Consider the following 18,309-nt stretch of genomic DNA (forward strand, 5'->3'; position numbering starts at 1 on the left):
TGTTCTGACCAACTGGCTACAGACCAAAGGTTCCGTAATCACCTCTGCAGAGACAAAAGGAGGTTAAAAAAAAAAAAAAAAAAGAGGAGGGGGGATTCAAATAAATGTTCAAAATGGGAAAAACAGGGAAGACAATCAGGCTCTAGAGAAAAGGGAACAGATGCTAACAATATAAAAATAATCCTTGCCCTGCCCAGTTTAGCTCAGTGGATAGAGCATTGACCTATGGACTTAAGGGTCCCAGGTTCAATTCCGGTCAAGGGCACATGCCTGGGTTGCGGGCTCAATCCCCAGTAGGGGGCTGTGCAGGAGGCAGCCAATCAATGATTCTCTCTCATCATTGATGTTTCTCTCTCTCTCTCTCCCTTTCTCTCTGAAACCAATAAAAATATACCGGTATTTTAAAAAAAAACCCTTAAACTTAATCCCCCTCACTCATTTTGTTTGATAGGCTACAAAGAATCCTCAGACCAAAATTCAAGGTATGGCTATTTTCTTATTAACACATCAAACTTAATTTCCAGGAAATTAAGGTATGTAAATATAAACTGACCTTCTTCAATGATCATTACCAAATGGAGCTTTATGCAAAGCCTCTGCTGTTTCCCAGACTGGTCTAAAGAGGAATGACTCAGTGGCATGAATACCTGTTTCTAGCAAGCAAAATACACCAAAAAGATAATTCACAAAATCTTCAAACTACCAAAATATGTGAGGGAAGGAAGATGAAAGAAAGCGAGGTAACTTCTGGAATATGGTTTTCGATCAGTGTAAGCATACCTCCAGAATTGCAGAGTAAACTTTTAATGAAGAAATGACACCAGAGAACATTATATTGTAAATATTATATTTCTCTCACTCACACACATTGTATGAGACATTTACTACTTTTAATATGTATCAATAGGATTAATACTCATATGGAGTATAATGTGGGAAAGTGCGGAACTAAAGAAATAAGTCTATCTGAACACAAAAGCACACATTTCTTAGAATTTAAAAATATTGCACATAATAAGGTTGCGTAGAAATTACTGTTTTTACAAACAGAATGAGGTATTAGTCAATTTCTAGATAAAGATGAGTGCAAAGAAGAGGAAACACACACAAAAAAAAACCCATAAACCTGTATTAAGATATACAGGGCCAACAAGAAAGAAAGGTGAAAAGGTATGTGAAGTAGCTATGATTCCAACCTTATAAAATCATTAGCCAGGGGCCAAACACGTAACAATCTCTTGGCAATATTTCATAAGTTCCCAACTTTTTTCAGCACAAGTGACGATGAGCAGCACCATCATTTCCTTTACGCCCATTGGACAGCAGAAAGGCATGGCCGTGGTAAATGTTAAGCCATGCCTTCCTGAAGCTGCCGGTGGAAATTTACCAAGCCACTGCTCTCCCTTGCTTAACGCCCCATCATCCAGTTCCCCGTACACTTAGCAACTCAAGTCAGCCATGCTACAGAGCATGCAATTTTAAGTTAGCAAAGGTTCCACTGCAAAAATCATTCAAGTTCAAACAACTAAAATCTAACATAAATTTAAGAGTTTAACCTTTAAATATAAATCAGGCAAACTCATTCCTTTCTTGGTAATAAAACTGGCCCCAGGTGGAGAAAAAAGACCAGGCAAAATTACATCTTCTTTTTCTTTTTCAAGACCTTTTACTAATCAGAGAAATTAATTAACAATTTCTCTATTAACTGAATGTTAATTTGTCAAAAACAATTTAAATATATTTAACAACTGTATCAAGTTAAGTGAAATCATGCACTCGTCAAAATAGTTCACAGAAAACTTTTGCATCATAGATATTGAAGAACAGTCAACTAGCTTGGTGAGAACAGAAGGAAAATGAACTACTGTCCTGAACAGTCAGTGTATGTAGTGACCATATTTCCTCTGCGCTGAGTGACAGTCCTGCAGTGCTTGCTAGATCCATGGAATCTATTCTCAGTGTGCCGGCCAGTGGGGTCAAAGCCACTGAAAGAAAACATTTTCTCCATATCTTCAAACACGTCATCAAACAGTCCACCTCCGAAAGAGAACTCCTGGAAATGATGCCTCTGTCTACTAGAACCATCCTGGCGTGTCTGGAAGTGATTTTCAAAGTGCTTCTTAGACCGAGTGTTTTGGTTTTGACCAAAAAAACCAAAGTCTTTGAATAAGTCATCGAAATTGAAGTTAAATGACTGTTCAAAAGGACTTCCACTACCTCTTGGTCCTTTGCCATTAGTGAAAGCACTGTGTCCAAGAGAGTCATACTCTTTTCGCTTGTTAGCATCTGACAGTGTTTCATAGGCTGAAAGAGATAAAGATACTTTAGTAACTGAAGGTAATCAGGATTGCATACCTCTTCAATAAGTACATTCAACTCTCTATTTTAGAGGCTTTCACATTATAAGTAAAACCAAAGTATACAAAAATAAGAATAAAAGGACCAACAAAATGAAACCCGAAGCAGGGAGGCATGGAACAGCCTGATGATATATCTTGATATGGGGTTGGGGGACAAGAAGAAATAAACCAAAGGACTTATATGCATACCCCATGGACACGGGCAATATGGTGGTGAAGACCAGGAGTGGGGGGTGGGGAGGATTGGAGCTAGGAGGCAGAGGGGGGAGAAATAGGAGCTATCTGTAATACTACCAACAATAAAAATATATACATATTTTTAAAAAAGAATAAAGTGAAAGTTACAAAAGGCAGGAACTTCGTCTTGTTCATTGCATACTATAAGCAGTTAGCACAATGCATGCTTCTAGTAAATAGCCAATAAATATTTGTTAAATGAATGCTACCATAGCTACAAATAAATGGGGGCAACAATTACAGTTATTCTTCATATTATTTGTGTAAAATCATTACTTCTATTAAAGAATTTGATGGTCAAATATAATGAATTAAGAGGAATTCAGATTTTTCACTTCTCTGCTAAAGTAAATATTTAACTCCAACCCCCTACTCAGTTAACTCCACCCACCCTTAATTACTGAATGTTCAGGAGACGCAATTTATTTTAGAACTGGTCTTAAAAATTTGTTTCATACTTTTCCTTTAAAGACAAATTTGGCTTTGTAATGTAGATCAAGGAAGGTAGAAAAAAAAACAGCAAGGCATTTCAGTCTATTTAAATTTTTTACCCTTAATATTTTTTTATATTTAATCTCCATACTTAAACATTGTTTCATAAGTTAGTTTATAAGTATTGGGTACCAAAAATTCCTGTTGACACCGAAACAATTTTACAAATAATAAAATAAATTTTTCAACACATTTAGATCTGTATGTCAATAAAAAAAAAATACCACCATTTTATCCACCCATTCAAGAATCAAAGTTATCTGTTATAAGAACACAGTTCCGAGAATCTCGCTATATTGAAATATAGATCCCACTCCACCTCCCTTCTCCACAGTCTTCAACACACACACCCTGCTTAGCTACCGCTCTCCTGGACTAGGAATACCTGAGAGACCTCAGAGGCAGGCGCTGACTCACCTTCTGCAATCTCCCTGAATTTCGCTTCCGCATCAGGGCTCTTATTTTTGTCCGGATGGTACTTCATGGCCAATTTGTGAAAGGCCTTCTTGATTTGGCGCTCTGACGCCGATTTTGGCAAACCCAAGATATCATAGTAACTTTTTGAGGCCAGAATTAATTCCGTTATCATTAAAATGCAGATGGCGAAAGTGAAAACTGACTGGGGAGTAGCCATTTCTAATACCCTAAAAGAGAAAAGAAAGACAATGTTACCCATGGGGCTCATCGTAAGACTTCCTTTCAAGAGAAACCCAATAAACTTTTCGGGCCCAAGGCAGACTGTAGCTGACCCCGCGTTATTTCACCTCTATAGGCTGTACGACCCTTACATTGGCTGTAACCTTCTCAAGGGCAAACGGAATGCAGCCGGAATGCGAAAAACATGTGTCTGCCTTTCCACCAACGAAGCAGGCTGCCCACAGAGCACACACACAAATACTCAGCAACTGACTTTCCCCAGTTAATATTGTGGGGGAAAAACAAAAAAAGGATGGGAAATCCAGGTGATATTTTAAAGGATCTCAAACGTCAGGAATTCATGTTCTGAGGGAGTTAAAACAGTAGTTTAACTTCGCAGAAAAAGGAAAAGAAGTGCATTACCGAGGTGAGGAGCTCAACCTGCCTAATTAATAGTCCTTTCCCCACCGGGAGAGCTTCCAGCCGGCCTCTCCGCAAGGGGACCCCAGGCTGTCACCCCTGAATCTGGACAGCGCAGCACGGCCGCCCGTGCCGAGACACCAGGGAAGGTCCCCAAGAGTCAACATGGGCCAACGAGTCTTGTCCAACGCGGTTAACAGAATTGAAGACTCCTTCCATTCCAGCCAAGCCTGCCGGGCACTTCTCTGTCCTCGGCGAAGATGGAACTCAAAGCCCGGCTGGTACAGACGTACTGAGGGGGGAGGACGGAGAAGGAGAGAGACCGGGTTCTGAGCGCCGGACCCCAGGGTCCCTAAGAGCCTCTGACGACACACCGGCTGACGAAAGACGCCCGGGTTTGTGGAAACGCCTGCCCTCCCTCCTCTCCCGCGGCCTTCGCGGGCTCAATGAGCAGGTGGATCCCTTCTCCCCACACTGAGTCACGGTCACGGGCACCAGGGGTCAAGTACCAACTCCAGGCGGAAAGGGCACCCCGAGGCCGCCGGCTCTGCAGGGGGTCAGGGGGTCAGGGTCCCGGGGCGGGGCTCAGCCCCGCAGGACGCACCTTGTAGCTGTAGCGAACGCTGTGCCGGTTTCCAGCTGAATGTCTGCCCCATTGAGTACCGGACTTCTGCATGGCACCGACTCTCATTCCCCAGAGGGGCCCGCCCCACAGCAGCCGGGGCCCGATCCCGGAGGCGGCGGCCCACAGGGCGGGACGGGGCCGCCTCCGCCAGGGGCGCCGACCCACGCCCCGCCCGTCCGGGCGCCGCCGCCAGGCAGACCGCCGCCCCGGCTCCCTTCTCCGGACGAGCGGCCCGACGCCCCAACGCGACGCGCACTCCTCAGCGGTTCGACCGTCCCCTCCTCCCCGTCCCCTCCCGCACAAACCCCCGGCAGCCCCGAGCCCTCCGGCCACCGCGGGGGACGGTGAGGCCGAGCCAACCCACAAAGGACGCCCCAGGCCCCGGGACGCGCCAACCCCCGCGCCCCCCGGCGGCTGCCGCTGCGACGGGCTTCGCACAGCGGCTGAGCCCGGCCCCTCACTCGGACCGGAGTCCCCCAGGAGCCGGCGTGCGCCCCGCGGCCGCCGGGACACCCACCTCGCCCTCCTCCTGCCTTCACCTCCGCCGCGTTCCCTCTCCGCCGGCTCCCGACTGGCGCGCGGCCGCAGCGGGCGTCCCCACCTCCTAAAACCTACACGAAACGTTCCCCTATTGGCTGCCGCCGCCCCACGTGACCGTGGCGCCCTACGCGCACGTGGAAAACTGTTGTTGCTGTTCAGCTTAGGCGTCACTTCCGGATCCACCCCCCCCCCGAGAGGGCGGTGCTGAAGCCCGCAGAAGCGGAAGTGGCTCGCTGTGGGCGGTGTCTTCTGCTAGCCTGTCCGCGCGCAGGCGCGGTGGCGCGCGCGGCCTGGGTTTGGGGCCCCGCGGCAGCGAGCAGGAGGGCCCACCTGTGCCCGCAGGCGGCCGGGTCTCCCTCCCGGGCCGCGCCGGAGCGATGCCTCGCTATTGCGCAGCGATTTGCTGTAAGAACCGACGGGGACGGAACAATAAGGACCGGAAGCTGAGTTTTTACCCGTGAGTAGTCCCTGGAGCGGAAGTGTCAGCCTTGCTTTTGGGTTAGGCCGTTTGGGGTCGGGGTTCGGGGTGTCCCGGGGCGCGGTCTGGCCCGGCGGGAGCGGGGCGTGAAGGCTCGAGCTCGATCGGGAAGCGCCCTCGCTGGGCCAGGACGCCGGGCCCGCGACGGGGACAGGGGCCTGTTGGGGTGTCGATAGCGCCCGGGAAACAGGTCTGCGAGGCGCCCTGAGGTTCTCAGAGCGGTTCCCCGCCTCCCCGGCCCCATTGCCCTGACCTCACTCCTGCCCTCCAGGGGGTGCACTCCTGTTCCTTTACCCGCCGAGAGCTGGGTCAGGGGTGTCCTTTCACTCACCTTCCCCGAGGAAACGGGGCCCTTCCGAGCGGAGGGCGCTGATCGCCAGGGTCTGGGGGCAGAGCCGGTTAGAACGCGCCTCCTGCTCGGGCTGTGGACGCGATGCCGGCTTCATTCTTGGGGAGAACAGGGCCTTATTCCCAGGACTGATGCCACCACACAGTTCCATGCATGTACGTCCTCGTTTTTCTGAAGAACGGGAAGGCGGTAGTGTGTCCTCGTTTGTAGAGTCCGCACTTGGTAGGTTCAAATCCCGGCCCCACTAACCTGCGCATTATGTAAACGCGCTGTGCCTCTGGTCCCTCATGTGTGAAGGTACTGGGGGTATCATAGTTCCTGATTCACACCTAATGTGTACAGAGATACATGGGCACTGGGCACGCACTACATGCCCAAATGGAAAGCAACGTATTTAGAATATTCTGTTTCATTTTCCCTGAGTTTAAAAAATAGTTCATTTCGCTCTAACCCGACTGCCTCTCTTTCTTCAGTTTCCCCCCCACACACACTTGTTTTGTGCAGCCTGTTTTACTTCAGACCTGAAGCTCCCTGTTCAGGAATGACAAGGCCTAAAGCACATGGTTGGGGATGTAGAGCCCTGCTTTTTGTATGAAAAACCTTATGTTGTTACTATTTTTTTAAAAGGAGATTATTATGTAATACGCTGCCCTGCCCTCCGGTAGCTCCCCCCCGACCCCCCCCCCCCCACCCCCACCCCCACCCCATAGCTTGCTGCGCTGCCCTCCTGTAGCTCTCCGCCAGCTTGTAGCTCGCTGCCCCATCCTCCTGCTGACCCGTCATCCGGTCGTTACACGGTCGGTCATTATGCTTCACGGCATAACCATCCTTTGCATATTACATCTTTACTATATAGGATTATGTAGGATGTGTCTTGGAATGTGTTCTTGTAAAATCATTGAAAGAAAAATAAATTACTGTTAAGTGTTTAATACAGTTTAATCCAAATCCATTTACCTAGTTAGACTGGCAGGAAAAATTTTCTGTAGAAGTCTGCCATTAGTCTAATTTTGCCTATAAAACATTGAGTCTGCTAGAGCTTACTCTAAGGCCATTGTCAGTACACGTGTAAAGAGCTCTCAACTTTCTCTGTCTTTTCTATTTCATTCGTTTCATATTATAAAATAGATCTGAGTCTGTCTTTTCTCAAGGACATGTCTTGTTTTTTTCTTGTGTCATTTTCTCTTTCAGAATTTGAATTTTAGAGTTCCCAGTTCATTGGTTATAGCAGTGGTTGGCAAACTGTGGCTCACGAGCCGCGGTTTGCCGCTCTGTTCACCAATGAGTTTGCTGACCACTGACCTAGACTATCGATTCCAATAATTACAGGCTGTTGTTGTTCCTTGTGATTAAGCCCCTATCCCAGTGGTCCGAAAACTCATTAGTCAACAGAGCGGCAAACCGTGGCTCTCGAGCCGCAGTTTGCCGACCACTGGGTTATAGGAAGCCTAGGAATATTGGACTAAATTACATGCGGGTAGAATTGAGGGTGATTCTGGTAAAGAGAACGGAATATTAGTATCTTTTAAGTCTTGGTGTTCATTTTATTGTCAGCTAAACCATTTGTTTGAGTTAACTTCTCCTTGTTTTAAAAATATTAACATAGCCCAGCTGGCGTGGCTCATTGGTTAACTTCGACCTGTGAACCAAGAGGTCAAGGTTTGATTCCAGGTCAGGACACATGCCCGGGTTGCTATCTCAATCCCCAGTAAGGGACATGCAGGAGGCAGCTGATCAGTGATTCTCTGTCATCATTGATGTTTCTATCTCAAAATTGTAAAAATATAGCAAAATTTTCCTTTTTTTAATTTCAGGTTTCCTCTACATGACAAAGAAAGACTTGAAAAATGGTTAAAGAACATGAAACGAGATTCATGGATGCCCAGTAAATACCAGTTCCTGTGCAGTGACCATTTCACTCCTGACTCTCTTGACATCAGATGGGGGATTCGATACTTGAAACAAACTGCAATTCCAACAATATTTTCTTTGCCTGAAGACAGTCAGGTATTGGAGGCAGGGCAAGAGGGGAGAAAGCTGAGCGGGGCGGGGGGGGGGGGTGGATTGCAGAGTGGCAGGAAATTAGGTGGAAGGAGGGAGAGGGAAAGAAAGATAAGTGCTGGGAAACAGATACTTGAGAAAAAGAAAGCTGATTGATGCTTTTACTAAAATGGTAATTTTTTAAAACTAAACCATTGTGAAGCATAGCTTAAGAGGAGTAAAAAATAATAGACGTGAATCATTAACTTACCATAAGTTAATGATCTAAGGTATTTTTACTGGTCTTTTGAATGATCTGAAAAGTTTCCATCATATATTGAGGATGCTGAATGCATTTTAAAAAACACTTTAAAGTCTACTTGAGTTATATAGTTAGAATTTTTTTAAACTGAATAAATTGGCTTGGTCAATATACTGCTTAAAGTTGTAATTAAGTATTCAACACTGACTAATAAGAGAACAAGCCTAATAAGGACATCTTTTTTAGTATTTGAAAATATTATTTTCTAGGAAAAAGACCCTTCCAAAAACAACTGTCAGAAGAAAAAAATAGAGTATGAAAAAGAGGTGTGCCTGAAAGCAAAGTCACAAGAATCATTTGCATCAAAAGAGCCAGAGAAAAATACAGTTAATACAGGAGTCCTCCCTGAACCTGCAGAATCACTCCATTCATCTGCGTTGGTGAAGCCGCCAGCTCCAAAAGCAGGAAGTATATACAATAACATATTAACTCTTAATCTAGTTAAACTGGAAGACACAGGAAAACCAGAATCTACCTTGGAAACATCAATTAACCAAGACATAGGTGGTTTTCACACATCTTTTGAGAATCTAAATTCGACAACTATTACTTTGACAACTTCAAATTCAGAAAGTGTTCAGCAGTCTTTGGAAACCCAAGAAGTGCTTGAAATAACTACCAATCATCTTGCTAATCCAAACGTTACAAATAATTCAGTGGAAATTAAGTCAGCACAGGAAAATCCATTCTTACTCAACACAATTACTCAAACGGTTGAAGAATTAAACCCAAATAAAGAATCTGTTATTGCCATTTATGTACCCACAGAAAGTTCCAAACCTACAATTAATTCTTTTATGCCTGTCCAAAAAGAAACTGTAGAAATGGAAGACACAGACAGTGAAGACTCCTGTAAGGAGCTGGACTATGAGACAGAAGTCTTACAACTAGAACATTCTTACTGCAGACAGGATATAAACAAGGAGCATCTTTGGCAGAAAGTCTCTAAACTACATTCAAAGATCACTCTTCTCGAGCTACAAGAGCAACAAACTCTAGGGAGATTGAAGTCTTTGGAAGCTCTTATAAGGCAGCTAAAACAGGAGAACTGGCTCTCCGAAGAAAATGTCAAGATTATAGAAAACCATTTCACAACATATGAAGTTACTATGCTATAAAGAGATCTCAAAGCTATGACTTATGTAAGCATTTTGCAGCCAAACCAAATTAATGTAAAGTGAACTTTTTCCTGCATAAATTTCTCCGCTTAATGAAGCTCAAAAAGTGCCCTAACATTATGAACTGTGTCCTGTACTTGTAATTCTCATTTTTTAAAGAAAAACTAGAGTGTTGTTGCACTGTAGATAAAAATATCTGTTACTGGGTCATTTTCCAAATTAGAGTTAAAATATAGGGAATAAGGAATGAGTTTGTCCTAAAATGAGAGAACACAGATATGGTTAAAGAGAAAAACAAGCCCAGAATAAAAGGCTCAGGCCTGGTTCTATCGGCATATGACTGAGGCAAGGTACTTACCAAGATGGAGCTCATTCTCTAACCTGTAGACTAAGGGCACTTACGAGGTCTCTAATGAGGTCTGTTCCCTTATAGTTCCTTCCCGTTCTAGTCAGATACTCTTACTAGAACAACTTGTCTATAAGGTAATCTGTACTTACATAATACTGGGTGTGGGCCAGAATGAAATTATTAACAACTGAATTATCCTCAAAATTTGTGGAATTTTATATTGTTTGACCGTTTGGCTAAAGTTATCCATAATAACAAAAGAAAAATACTCCTTTTATAATTTTATTCCAGTTGAACTAAAACGAGGAACCACCCATTATTAGCCCAGTTCTTAGGAAAGGTACTTTAAACTTAAAAGAATATGTATTTTGGTACCTTATATGTGGTTGACCATCATTATACATAGTCATTTAAACTTCTTTACATCCTATATTTAAAATTATAATTTATAAACCAAAAATTTCAATGAGGTTCATTTTTTACATATATATTACTATATTTTAGAAATCACAGTTTGTATCTATTTAATATGTGTAGCTTTTTAAAATGTGTGCTTGTGTTTAAATTCCAGAATGATAGAGTAATACTTAATACTATACATTCCCACTTATCTATATTTTATTAAAATTTATATGCAAGAAATTATAGCAATGTCATGATGACCTTCAGGAGAAAAGTAGGAAAAATCAGTGATGGGATATAAATAAAAAATACTGCATATATTCATATGAATTTAAGAAAAAAAATATAAAAGCAAAAACAGTGGTAACAATGTGAAAAATCAGTAATCTCTTGAAATTGGAAGTTAGTATAATTAAATATGTTACTGTTTATGGTATTGAGCAAGTTTCTATAAATCTGATTCTTATTTTTTTTTAAATTAGGTTGGTAAACAAGACATTTTCTTTTATATAAAAAATGCTATTATCTTGAGGGACGGTTTTGACAAATCTATAAGGTAGCAATTATATTTTTGGTCCTGGAAAATAGGAGGAGCTCAATAAATATTAGTGGACTGCACAGTAAATAGTATACCAGCAGTTCTGTAAATGCATGGTGATTATTTTTAGCTATTGCTTAATTTTTTTCAGGCTAATAAAAGTAGTTGGTGTTATATGAATATATGTCAGCTAGTTGTAAAAAGTTGATTAGAAGTGTTCTTACTGGGTGACCACGGGGGGAGGGGAACTTAACATTTTACATAAATTAAGAGATTTGGTAGATTTAATATGTTATTTTTAAGTATCCCATGTTGCATTTTGCTAATACTTCTTTAAAATTAATATAGTTGAAAATGGCCTTTGTAAATCATCTAAAAATGTTACAACTCAATTTATCACTGTATACCATGTAACTTCTATATGTTTAAAGTTATTTAGCTTTATTTCTTTAAACTTAATAAATCATAAATATTTTAAAAATTTGCTTGGCTTGTCTATATTCAGTTTTGGATGTTCTTAACCTGTTAATCTCTAAATGTATTTGGGGGTTCTAGACACGTTTATTTTTTACTGGATAATTATAGGAGCCACTTAGCTAATTTTCAGTCCGCCACTTTCATATCATCCTGACTGCTGTCAGCTTTTACCCTGAGCTGTAAATCTGTCACACCACTTAACTATGTTATTTCATACTTTCTGAAAAATAAAATTTAATGTTCAAAGTACCATACAGAGTGTCAAAAAAGTGAATTCAGAGATGAAATTTCCTTGGTTACTGGACAAAAACTGTTTAAGATGACTGAACTCTAATTCCGAATGCACCTGATACATAGGACCTTCCTCACTGAAGCAGGAGCCAGAGTTGGAGCAAGCCTACTCTTGTATTTCTTCTGTGCATGGTTCAGGTGTTCCATTGGCTAAAATGCATAGCGTTTGAATATGCACCACAGACTAGAATATCATGAATGTGGAATGAGTACTCTTACTGAGCTTGCAAACTTGCTTAGTCTGATTGAAAATGAATTCACTGACATAAGACAAGAATGTATCTGCACCATGGATGAACAGGAAGTCAGTTCAGTGGTGGGGTGTTAAAATAACGAGTTTTTGAGGGAGTGAGAAGGGAAGGGCAAAGGACAATATTCAGGTTTTCAAAGAATCCCCAGGAAGCCATTAAATGAAGCATTCCCTCTCCTCGTTGGAAGATGAGTATGTTCAGGAGGCACTTGTGTGCCTTGCTACCATTTGGTGCTTTGGAGTCTGAAACCTTTCGGCACATGGACTTTCGATGCACCTGTTTGGTTTCATTAATTTGGGGAATGACAAGCACACAGGGAAACCATGTAGAACCTAGGAAGGGCTCAGAGGATTGAAAAATCTGGCTTCCCTCACGAATAGAATCTAGTCTCCTTTGTCAGTAGGCAGAAGCGCAGTGCTGGGTATCACCACAGAAATCCATGTTCAAAGAAAAGTGCTATAAAAAGCCTTTGAGAAAAAAGAAGAGCCAGTCTAAGTCACAGTGAATAAGCTGCTCCTTCCTTGGCAACAGCAGGATACTGAGGGTGGAGAGGCACCATCAAGAATAGGAAGGGAGCACTTCGTTTTAACGAACATTTGCCATGGGAGAAATTGCTTGCAAATTTGTATAAAATGGTCCCACAAGCCTCTGCTCTTTCTGTCTTCTTTTGTCAATCTGGGCAGATCTGAAATTAGAACTTTGGGACACCGGGGGTGAGAGAGGAGGGTCCTATATATCACTGAAGAATCAGTTCAAATATCACCTTTACTAAGAGGTCTCACACACACACCAGTTAGTTGTTTACCATGTCCTCACAAACTATAATAATAAAAGTATAATAATCTAATTAGACCAGACAGCCGAACGAGACCTTCGGGACGAAGTCTCGCTCAGTCCTGATCAGCCAGACCCCAGCAGCAAGCTAACCTACCAGTCAGAGCATCTGCCCTCTGGTGGTCAGTGCATGTCATAGCGACTGGTCAACCAGTCAACTGTCTGCCCCCTGGTGGTCAGTGCACATCATAGTGAGCGGTTGAGTGGCCTTAGCATATCATTAGCATTTACGCTTTGATTGGATGAATGGACAACTGGATGACCGGACACTTAGCATATTAGGCTTTTATTATATAGGATCACTCTTTGTTGCAATTACCTCTTTAAGTATAGTCTCTCTGATTACACTGCAAGTTCCCAAGAGGTGGAAATCAAACTTGACTCATCTTTGACAGTGTAGGGAAGGAAAAAATTCCTCTGCACCCATAGATTCAGTGCCGGGGTCTGTGAAACAAATGGACAAAATACAGATTAAGGGGAAAAACAGCTCCTGAGCCCATTAACATGTGCACGGCACATACATGTGGCAGGATTCAGGCAGGGGGGTCGGAACTCAGGGCTTATCTAGCATCTTAACAAAAAAAAGCGATAAGGCAGAGCCTAATTTCCCCTTCCCCTTGGGTCTGGGTTGGCTTTGGTAAATAGTTTGGTAAATGAAATGTGACAGAAGTGATGTTCTGGGACATCTGAAGCTAGATCATAAAAAGTTTTATAGCTGCTGCCTGGGGTTCTTACAACTCTCAGTCTGTGGAGCAAGTTGCCATGTAGGAAGTCAGACTACCGTGAGCTCATCATGTTCTAGAGGTCACGTGAAGGTGCTCCAGTGGACAGTCTGAGTGTAAGTGATGCCACTTCGGACCCTCTAGACCAGCCCATCTGCCAGCTGAGGTCACTAAGTGACTTCAGTCAACACCACATGGGACAGATGCTAAGCCATGCTACTTACCTGACCAACGAAACTGAAACATGATATGCTTGTTGTTTTACACCACGAGTTTGGGGGTTGTTACACAGAGGATCACCATAACAAACACTATTATGAAAATGAAGGCAAACATCCCTACCATCTGGCCTTATAAAAACACCTGTGATTTTCCAGATTAGTTGAGAAAGAACCTGGAACAATGCCACCACCACACCTGCCATGGTGAGTAGTCTATCCTGGGCAATCTTGTTCTCTCTAGTGCGAGGATGGGAACACAGTTTCTGAAGATTAAAAGTTCTTGCCAACACAGTAATTTCAATGGAAGATTGTTGGCTATTTCTGGTCTTCAACCAATGAAGTCTTGTTTTTATGTTGGGGATACTATAATGAACAGGACTTTCTGATTACTGGGTGTCATCCTGAAGAGAAAAAAACATCTTCACGTAGGAAGAAAAACCCAAGGTCTGATGCAAAGATTGAGTTGTGAGGTGTGGGCTGGTAAATGTTCTGGGCCAGTGGTCGGCAAACTCATTAGTCAACAGAGCCAAATATCAACAGTACAACGATTGAAATTTCTTTTGAGAGCCACATTTTTTAAACTTAAACTTCTTCTAATGCCACTTCTTCAAAATAGACTCGCCCAGGCCGTGGTATTTTGTGTAAGAGCCACACTCAAGGGGCCAAAGAGCCGCATGTGGCTTGCGAGCCTCAGTTTGCCGACCACGGTTCTGGACTAGCTCAGATTTCAGAATGCCTTGAAATAAGTCTCCTTGATTGAAAGAATCTGGGATAGGGGACTTGCTTCCTGAGAGAATGATCAGTTCCTGGAGTGTTAAAAGCTTTAGGTTGGCTGCACATGGAGCAACCTGAACTTAAAAGTTACCCTGGGCTTTACAGCTGCATTAGCCAAGAGGACCATACCAACACAGCAAAGGGAACACAGAAATAAAAGTGAATGCTAAATTGAATCAACTCTCTAGTGCTCATGCAACAGCATCCTGGATCATAAATTACCTGTAGCACGATCCTAGTACGTAATTTGGCTTGGTGAGAACTTAACTGACAAGTGTATATAAAGTAATAGAAAGTTTCTATGGTGAGTTTTTAATCTTCCTTTTTATTCTTTAACTAGTAGCCCATTTGCAGGAAGAATCCTGCAAGTGGCCGCTGCTGCCGCCGTTGTGCCCGCCGCGCCTGCACCAGCGCGCCGCTGCCGCCTGCCCTGCTCCGCCCCGCCCTGCCCTGCCCCGCCCCGCCCCGCCCGGGCTTTCCCTCTGGCAGCCACCTTGTTTTCCGCTTTTCCTCCCTCTTCCTTCTAAGTTGTCTTCAGTCTTCACGCCTCCCTCCCTCAGCGTATGCAAATTAACTGCCATCTTTGTTGGGTAATTTGCATACTCGCCCTGATTGGCTGGTGGGTGTGGCTTTGGATGGTGGGTGTGGCTTGGACATAGCGAATGTGCGGTCAATTTGCATATTACTATTTTATTAGGTAGGATGAGGAAGAATTGTGTAGCCACAGAAAACTAAAGTCTTCCGTTCCTTCCATGCTCAAGTAAGAATCGTCTTCATTAAATAACAAAATCATGTAGAGAAATAGTTGCCGTTAAAATATCATCTCCTTGGGGCATTTTGAAATCATTATAAATCTCAAATGGATGTGCTGCCTCCATAAGCTTTAAAGTGGTTCTATCAAAATTGTTCAGATCACTGTAGAAAATAAAGAGATGCTAAGCTGGCCCACGTGCCCACTGAAAGGAAACTGGGTTAATGTCTTTTCTCCCAGCCTTGTTTTTAGCTCAGAAGGGCACTTTTCAAAGCATTTTTCTATGACCTAACAAAAATCATTAACTACAGGGCAGTTTTTAAAGACACTGGTTTGTAAACACTAAATCCTACTCTCCCAAAGCTCAATGGCTACGTAAGTTCATAACAATCACCATTTTAGAAAGTTCTCCTTTTACAAAGGCCTATGTCAGTAGTAGAGTGGCTTGTATTTAGCAACTATTGTTGGGAAATGAGTAGAAATGAGTAGAAAAGCTTTCTTATCACTGGGGCCAGTAAAATAGATGTTTTATTCCTTGAGTGAACCAAATGGTTTTGTGGCTTATGGCTACACTGCAAAGGCAATTAAGAGCCATAACAAATATTTGTTAATTTTGGTTATGAAAGGTACATTGTGAGTTATTCTTTTGTCTGTGGAAGCTCTCGCTCTCTCCCAAACTCCGGAGGATTCATTCATTCATTCGTTTATTCATTCCTTCATTCCTTTATCAACTGATAATTAATGAGCATGTATTGCTAAGAACTGTTCTATATTCTGGGTTTGGAACTTTAACCAAACCAAAAAAATAATTCCTGCCCTCTTAAGACTTACGTTCAATTTGAAGAGAGAAAACTGATTTTAAAATTTCAAATAAACATAGCGTAGAGCCAGAGCATAAGAAATAGTGTGAAGAGGGCACGGGGAGGAGGGATGGCCCGGCTTCGGGTGCCGCCTCTTTGGGGTTTGTTGCCCAAATGATGAGAAAGTCGTTTTTATTTCAGGAAATCTGGAGAGAACAAAGCTCCACCGCCCTAAAGCTCAGCTGATGGTCCAACATGGGATCCCAAAAGCCTCGGACCCTGCCTTGGCTGGTGTCTCAGCTGAACGGGGGGGGGGGGGGGGGGGGGGGGGGGGAGGGGAGGAGGAGGCGGGGGAGGTAGCTGGAGGGCATGGCTGGACCAGAGGCCGCAGGCGCTTCCGCATGCCCTGGAAGCACGGTTTGCGGTTTGAGGCAGGATGCCCAGCAGGAGGACTTGGGCATCTTGCAGACCTGGGCAGAGGCCAGCGGTGCCTACACTCCTGGGAAAGGTAAGCCTGACCCGCCGACCTGGAAGAGGAATTTCAGGTCTGCCCTGAACAGGAAGGAAGGGTTGCGTTTAGCTGAGGACCGGAGCAAGGACCCCCATGACCCGCATAAGATCTATGAGTTTGTGAACTCAGCTGGGGACTTTCCTGAGCTGGAGACTTCTCCAGACACCGATGGCAGATTCAATACCTCTGTCACCCAGGAAGACATTCTGCAGGAGTTACTGAATGACATGGCCTCGGGCCCAATTCCAGATGAAGGGGGCCTCGAGCCTGGCTGTGGTCCCTGCATAACCCCCTCAGCCATTTCTGAGCCCCAACTTAGACATTCCTGCTCCCTACCCAAACTCAGAGCCCCCTGAAAACCCACTGAAGCAGTTGTTGGTGCCCAAGGAAGACTGGGAGTTCAAGGTGACCGCCTTCTACCAGGGCCACCAAGTCTTCTAGCAGACTGTCTTCTGCCCCAGGGGCCTGCGGGTGGAGGGGTCAGAAGGAGGGGAGAGGACACTCCCTGGGCAGCCAATAGCTGCCAGACCCTGGGGCATTCCTGGCAGACAGGGCCGTGAAGGGCTACGTCAGTCGTGTGCTGAGCTGCCTGGGCGGGGGACTCACTGTGCACCCAGAGGCTGGGCCCCTGCCACACATACTGGGCTGCGGGCGAGGACCTTCTCCTTGACAGCGGCCCCGGGCCTGATGGCGAGGTCCCCAAGGAGATGGAAGGAAGCGTGTTCAACCTGGGGCCACTTGTGACAGAGCTGACTGCCTTCATCAAAGGAAGCAGACGCTCACCACGCTACACCTTCTGGTTCTGCATGGGGGAGCCATGGCCCCAGGACCAGCCGTGGACCAAGAAGCTAGTGATGGTCAAGGTTGTTCCCACGTGCCTCAGGGCTTTGCTAGAAATGGCGCGGGTAGGGGGTGCCTCCTCGCTGGAGAACACTTGGACTGCACATTTCCAACAGCCACCCCCTCTCTCACATCGGAGCAGTACAAGGCCTATCTGCAGGACCTGGTCACTGGCCAGGTCTGAACCCACCACTCATAGGTGCAGGTCCCTCACCTCCACCAATAAACTATTTCTTGCCACTGTGAAAAAAATAAAATAAAATTAAGAAATAGTGTGAAGAAAAATGAGGCCAGGTATAGAACAGAGTGTGATGGGGATACACCGTTGATGGGATGGTCACTTGAAGGGGTGATCGGTGGGAGAGAAGAGCCGTTTGGGAAAGGTTGGAAAACTGTTCCAGAATGAAGGAGACTGAAGAAACATGACAACGGAATGAAGTCTGTGGTTTAGGTGGTAGCTGTGAATCGATGTTAATTTCCTGATTTTGGAGGTTGTGTAATGATCTTAGGAGAAATAGTCCTTGTTTGCGGGAAATTCACACTGAGCTAATAGGCCGTCCCGGGGCATCGGGTCAACAACTAACCCTGAAATGGTCCAGGAAACCAAGTTGTTTGTATTCTATTTGTAAGGTTTTTGAAGATTTGGGATTATTACAACAGCCACCACCACCACCACATAATCCTCTCGAACATTTCTTTCCCCTCGGCACCCAAAGGATAAGCCACAGGTTTATTCTTGGACAGAGAGGCTAAATCTTAACTTGCTTTCTTTTTTCTCCCTTCCTTTATTTATTTTTGTTGACCTAGGTCAGTGGTCGGCAAACTCATTAGTCAACCGAGCCAAATATCAACAGTACAATGATTGAAATTTCTTTTGAGAGCCAAATTTTTTAAACGTAAACTTCTTCTAACGCCACTTCTTCAAAATAGACTCGCCCAGGCCGTGGTATTTTGTGGAAGAGCCACACTCAAGGGGCCAAAGAGCCGCATG

The 18,309-nt window shown here is 44.3% G+C and overlaps 2 protein-coding genes and 1 pseudogene across 3 annotated transcripts; 2 read left to right on the forward strand and 1 right to left on the reverse strand.

The window, feature by feature from the left end:
- Positions 1-732: 732 nt before the first annotated feature.
- Positions 733-5,380, reverse strand: DNAJB9 (DnaJ heat shock protein family (Hsp40) member B9). The gene is made up of 3 exons (XM_079786526.1): positions 5,288-5,380; positions 3,507-3,733; positions 733-2,304 (listed from the first exon to the last, which is right to left on the reverse strand). The coding sequence occupies exons 2-3, from the start codon at positions 3,721-3,723 to the stop codon at positions 1,862-1,864; spliced, it is 660 nt and encodes a 219-aa protein (XP_079642652.1). The 5' UTR covers positions 3,724-3,733; positions 5,288-5,380; the 3' UTR covers positions 733-1,861.
- A 190-nt stretch (positions 5,381-5,570) lies between these two features.
- On the forward strand, positions 5,571-11,329 carry THAP5 (THAP domain containing 5). The gene is made up of 3 exons (XM_079786836.1): positions 5,571-5,767; positions 7,952-8,144; positions 8,649-11,329. The coding sequence occupies exons 1-3, from the start codon at positions 5,688-5,690 to the stop codon at positions 9,555-9,557; spliced, it is 1,182 nt and encodes a 393-aa protein (XP_079642962.1). The 5' UTR covers positions 5,571-5,687; the 3' UTR covers positions 9,558-11,329.
- A 2,494-nt stretch (positions 11,330-13,823) lies between these two features.
- Positions 13,824-17,502, forward strand: LOC307108674 (interferon regulatory factor 3-like; annotated as a pseudogene). The gene is made up of 2 exons: positions 13,824-13,846; positions 16,304-17,502. The product of its transcript is annotated as an interferon regulatory factor 3-like (transcript).
- Positions 17,503-18,309: the final 807 nt, after the last annotated feature.

The sequence above is a fragment of the Cnephaeus nilssonii genome (assembly GCF_951640355.1).
Source record: "Cnephaeus nilssonii genome assembly, chromosome: 12".
NCBI lineage: Eukaryota > Metazoa > Chordata > Mammalia > Chiroptera > Vespertilionidae > Cnephaeus > Cnephaeus nilssonii.